The sequence below is a fragment of the Arachis stenosperma genome, chromosome 8, assembly GCF_014773155.1.
Source record: "Arachis stenosperma cultivar V10309 chromosome 8, arast.V10309.gnm1.PFL2, whole genome shotgun sequence".
Classification (NCBI taxonomy): Eukaryota; Viridiplantae; Streptophyta; class Magnoliopsida; order Fabales; family Fabaceae; genus Arachis; species Arachis stenosperma.
Genome location: NC_080384.1, coordinates 26,921,452 through 26,927,451, shown reverse-complemented (window position 1 = coordinate 26,927,451; position 6,000 = coordinate 26,921,452). Strand labels below are relative to the sequence as shown.

General features: G+C 36.8%; 1 protein-coding gene across 1 annotated transcript; it reads left to right on the top strand.

The window, feature by feature from the left end:
• Positions 1-205: 205 nt before the first annotated feature.
• Positions 206-2,201, top strand: LOC130945676 (scarecrow-like protein 14). The gene has a single exon (XM_057874379.1). It carries the CDS (start codon positions 206-208, stop codon positions 2,141-2,143), a length of 1,938 nt encoding a protein of 645 aa, XP_057730362.1. The 3' UTR covers positions 2,144-2,201.
• The last annotated feature ends 3,799 nt before the right edge of the window (positions 2,202-6,000 follow it).

Sequence of the window (6,000 nt, the reverse complement as noted above, 5' to 3'; positions counted from 1 at the left end):
TTTAGAAAAAATAATAATAGACTTATAATGTTTATGTGGAAGGCAATTTTATTATTTCATCATAATAAAAACACTGATTTGCTCTTAGCACAACTAAGAATTTCTCTATATTTCATGACCTATTTATTTCAGCAGATGAGTTCATAGCTTAGTGGTTAAATTTCCTGCTGCTTCTCATTTGAGTCTGAGGTCGTGTGCTAGCTAGATGGCTGATCCAAGCCATGGTGGAAATCCGGCCACCGATTTCACAACTAGTAGGGAGGAAAATCCAGCTCCCTTTGATGAGAGTGATTTCTCTGCTGCAGCCCTAAAGTACATAGATGAAATGCTGATGGAAGAAGACATCGATGAAGAGTACAACATGTTCCAACATTCCTCGGCTCTCCTAGCAGCTGAGAAATCACTTTATGATGCCATTGGCCAGAGGTATCCTTCTTCTGCCTCTACTTTGTCGTCTTCAACTTCTTCTTCTATCCAGCATCATAATTACTACCCCAATGTGGAGAGCCCTGGGGATAGTTATAGCAGTACTAGTTCTGGCAGCACTTGTGGCACCACCAATACTAGCAGCTCTGCTGACTACTTCTGGAGCGGTTTTGATCTTTCTATGATTCCATTGATGCCAAACACTTTACCTTTTCCTGATACCTTTAATTTTCAGTCCAATCCATCCTCCACCACCCCCCAATCTAACCACAGAAGCGACTTCACTGCCACAAACAATAGTAGTGGATTAGGACAGGTGGTGATTAAGACTGAAGAAGTCGATTATGATTTCGAGGAAGAGGAAGAGGAAGAGGAAGAGGTCCAATTTCTTGCTGAGTCCATAGGAAGCAGTAGCAAGCAATCAGCATTGTACATGGATGACACTGAGCTATCCGAATTTTTTGATAAGGTACTTATTGGAGCTGGATTGGGAAGAGGGTCATCCCAAGCTGATGAAGGCATTCCCAAAGATTCTCGCGGTAAGAAGAGCCGTGCAAGGAAAAGAAATGACAAAAATGACGACGAAGTTATTGATCTGAGGTCATTGTTGATGCAATGTGCACAAGCAGTTTCTTCTGATAACCGTCCAATGGCAAAAGAGTTATTGATGCAGATTAAGCTGCATTCTTCTCCAACAGGTGATGCAACTCAGAGATTGTCCCATTGCTTTGTAAATGCTCTCGAAGCACGCATGGCAGGGACAGGTACACACATTCATAGTGCCTTATCCACAAAAAGGCCCTCTGCTTCTGATATGGTCAAGGCCTACAAAATGTTTACATTAGCTTGTCCATTTGACAAGTTTGGAATCAGGTTCTCAGTCAACTCAATTGGCGATTTGGCCATGGAAGGTGTCCAAACTCTTCACATTGTCGAATTTGGCATCCGCTATGGCTTCAAGTGGCCTGGACTTATGTATCGCCTATCCAGACTCCCCAGTGGGCCTCCGAAGCTTCGCATAACCGGGATAGAGTATCCACTGCCTGGTTTGAAGCTTGAGCAAACAGGGCAATGCTTAGCAAGGTATTGCGAGCGATTCAACATCCCTTTCGAGTTCAATGCTATTGTTGCAAAGAAATGGGAGAGAATCAAAGTTGAGGATCTCAAGATAAGGGAGAATGAGTTTGTAGCTGTGAATTGCATGTTTAGATTTGAGAATCTGCATGATGAGACAGTTGTGTTGGAGAATCCTAGAGATTCTGTTTTGGAGTTAATAAGGAAGGCTAATCCGAACATATTTGTACATGGCATTATAAATGGTAACTATGATGCTGCATTCTTCGTGACAAGGTTTAAGGAGGCAATGTTTCATTACTCAGCAATGTTTGACATGCTTGATAACACTGTTGCCCGTGATGATCCTATAAGGTTGATGTATGAGGAAGCTATATTTGGGAAGGAAGTGATGAATGTTGTGGCTTGTGAAGGGAATGAGAGGATTGAGAGACCACAAAATTACAAGAAATGGCAGGTAAGGAACACAAGAGCAGGGTTCAGGCAGCTTTCATTGGATGAACAAATGATTGAGAAGTTTAAGGATATGTTGAGAAATGAAGGTTATCATAGAGATTTCATGCTTCATGCTGATGGCAAATGGCTTCTACAAGGTTGGAAGGGCAGAATCCTATATGCTTCTTCTTGTTGGGTACCAGCATAGGCCTTCACAGCAATGTTTTGTAGGCGCACAGATAAAAAATTATTTGTGTTAGGCCTTAAGTAGCATGATCATCGGCAATAAGTATATTCTGTCTCCCGACGGCTAGTGTTTAGGAGAAAAAAAATAGTCTGGCACTATTTGGAAAATTTTAAAAGTAAACTTTTAAAACTTTTGATTTATAAAAAATAGTAATATTAATGTCTGGTACAATTTTTAAAATTAAATTATAGCCTTTTAAGAAATTATTTAAGAATTTATAAAGAAGTTAAAAGAAATGATTTCTCTCATAATATTACTATTTTTTTTATCACATTTTTATAAAATAAACACTTTTAGAATTAAAAATTTAAATACAATATAATTTATTTATAAGTTACTTTTAATATAATTATTTATTGTTTAAGCTATTTTATAAAAAAAAAATTAATTAAACTGGTTATCCAAATTAAGTTTAAATCTGTCTCATTTAATACTTATTTATTATAGAATATATTAAATAAAATAAAAAATAGTATAAATATTATGCCACCAAAATACTCATCTAAAGGTAAATGTTATACGAATTTAATTTAGATATTTTTGTATAAATCCAAATATAACATATTTGGAGTGTTTATATATGAAATTGAATTAATTTGGGTTGTTTGAATGATCAATTTACATATTTTTGTATAAATATAAATTTAACATATTTAGATTATTTATATATAAAATTGAATCAATTTGAGTTGGTCAAATGGACTTGTTCATTTAAATTAGTATTGAGAGTTTAAATTTTATTTTGTGCGTTTAAGTAAGTATTTGAGAGTTTAAATTTTATTTTATATATATAGTAATTTAATGGACAATAATAAAAATTTAGATCTGCGACTCTACCGGGGATTAATTTTTGTTCTATCAAACTATACCAATGGATAACAAAAATATATGAAATTGAAGCCTTATAATTTTTCATTTATTAACGGAGTGTTAAGTTACAGTTATTAATTGGAAATATGTTTACTCCATGTTATAAGATCCAAGATGTTTGCCTCACTCCGCTTTTTTAGGTCAGCAATGACTTTACCAGGGAAAACACCATGATTTTATGTTGCTATTTTTTTTTTAAAAAAAATATTTTTATTTAAAATTTAATTATATAATTTAAAATTATTATAATATATTAATAGAATAAAATTTAAATTTAAAAAATGTGAAAGTAAATTTAAAAATTAGACCCTTTTTGAAGATTTTTTATTTTAATTAATAAAATAAATATAAGAACTACCAAAATAAATAATTTAAAAAAAATTACCGATTTAAATTTTACAGTCTTATCTCATTTATACTGCAAACGAGATAAGACACGTCAGCTGCAACGTGTATATCTCGTTTACACTGTAAACGAGATAGATGAAAGACAAGTTAATAGCATGTATAAAAGGATGTGTAACCGTTGGTATTCTCTATAAATATTTTCTATCCTTTTTCTGTCTGGTTTTTCTCATGAAAACAAGGCATCAATGACCAGTAACAGTCCATACATAGTTGTGCTTGTTTATTCCAATTGTCATATGAGAAATGGCGACAACGGGATGACATTTGAGTGTGAGGATTCGATATTGTTTCTCTTTCAGCGTGTGAATACGTTGTCGGATTTAAAGAGTTTGATATTGAGCAAGCTTGGTGGTACAGAAGTGAGGGAGATCGGATGGGTGGCGTATAGGTTGCTGGCACCCATGGGTAACAAAGTCTTCCGGTTTCGACTATTCCGATTTCAAGGGGATGAGCATGTGCGACTGATATTCGACATCCATGGAGGATCATGGTAGACCAGGTAATGGAGCTTTCCGCCGAGGTGGGACATAGTGGTTGTGGGAGTTCCGTACACTCGACCTATGTACAGGACGACCGACCTCTCGCACCACCGTCCATTCATGTCGCCATTCCAGTGGATGAGGCAGAGGAGGACGAGGAGGAGTTGGACGAGGATTACGTGGCGGACAGTGCGGACAATGATTCGTCCGATGGTAGGGATGAGTTTGTTCCAGAGACACCAGCTCAGACTGTGGCGCACCATGTCCTGCCACCACCTCACCCAATTTCGGCGCTATCGGCAGTGCCAAGTCATTATTACAGTCTAGATCTGGACGCCATGCATGAGAGGACTCCGTTTTCTGACATGGGTGAAGAGAATTACAATCTAGATGACGGTGTAGAGTTTCAGGTCGGCCACGGGTTCAAAAACTAAGAGGCAGTGCTTCAGGGTGTGAAGAACTATAGTATTCGAAGGAGTGCAGAGTACCGGGTGATCGAATCGGACTGGTTAAAGTACCATGAACCCTAAACCCTAAACAAACCGAACGCATCTAACCTCGAAGTCGGTCATCCTGGTATAATGCGACGTCTCGTTCAGCCAGTTGATGTCTCTGTCGTTTCCCGCCTAGCGCGCCATCACTGTATCAATCTAAAATAAGGTAGAAAAGAGTTAAAAGAGGGGAGAAAGAGGTTGACTAAGTCAAAATGGGGTCCGGAATACCGCTGTAAACGACTTCTACTTATAGGCGCGGACAGGCCTTATCTCGTTTACAGTATAAAAGAGATATACACGTTGCAGCTGACGAATCTTATCTCGTTTATAGTGTAAATGAGAAATACCCCTGTAAACGACTTCTACCTATAGGCGCAGACAGACCTTATCTCGTTTGCAGTGTAAACGAGATATACACGTTGCAGCTGACGAATCTTATCTCGTTTACAGTGTAAACGAGATACATGAAATGTCATCTCATTTACACTGTAAACGAGATAAGACTGTGGAATTTAAATCGGTAAATATTTTTTAAATTATTTATTTTGATAATTATTACATTTATTTTATTTATTAAAATAAAAAATCCCCCTTTCTGATTTGATTTACAAATAAAGGATAAATAAGAATTGGAATTCTCAAAAGAATTCAAATCGTTCATTTGTTTGTTCTAAAGTAAGAAAAAGAGTTCAACTCTTAAGTGAATTCTATTTTCTAGCATTTCAAATAATCTCTCTAGGAATGAACGCGGATTGGATCAGATATAGCCAGAATCTTGATTCGATCCGCACTAAAACCATCGGATCATATCCAACATCTACTGTTTTTAAGATTGAATCCGATCCGATCCGCATATTTGCGAATCAGATCGGATATCGATATATCCAAAAAATACAAAAATATTTTTAAAAGCTTATTTTTATTAAAAAAAATAACAAATTAGATGTTTCAACTGAGATAGTTTTTCTCGATAAAAACGTGAGTTTCCTACCACTTTTTTAAATAATATTGAATTTATATTATTGATATTTCAAATGTGTTTATTTACTTCATTTTAATTGTTCTTTGATTTTTGTTTGTCTATTTTAGAGAGAAAAAATACATGTTTCAGTTAAGAAGGTATGTGTCTCGATTTGTGAATTTGCTAAGAGAAAGAATGGCATATCAAATTACATATTTTGGTATTGAAACTTGGACGTAATGTGGGTAACTTCAAGACTACATATCAAGAGTATGTGGTGAATGTAACAGCCCAAACCACCCACTAGCACGATATTGTCCGCTTTGCCACACAAGGTCTCACGATTTTGCCTTTGACGATAGGGATGATAGCCGAAGCCCCCCACACTCACTCGTCAAAACGCGTCATGCTAGGGAGAGGTATCCACACCCTTATAAGGCATGCTTCGTTCCCCTCTCCAACCGATGTGAGACCTTACAATCCACCCCCCTAAGGGAGCCCAGCGCCCTCACTGGCACATCGATCCGGGTTCTGGCTCTGATACCATAATGTAACACCCTCACTATCAGAAGTCATGCTTCCGGCTGCACTACTCTGATAGAAAGA

Excerpts from the sequence above, each read along its gene's own strand:
- LOC130945676 (XM_057874379.1), top strand. The coding sequence starts at position 206 with ATGGCTGATCCAAGCCATGGTGGAAATCCGGCCACCGATTTCACAACT.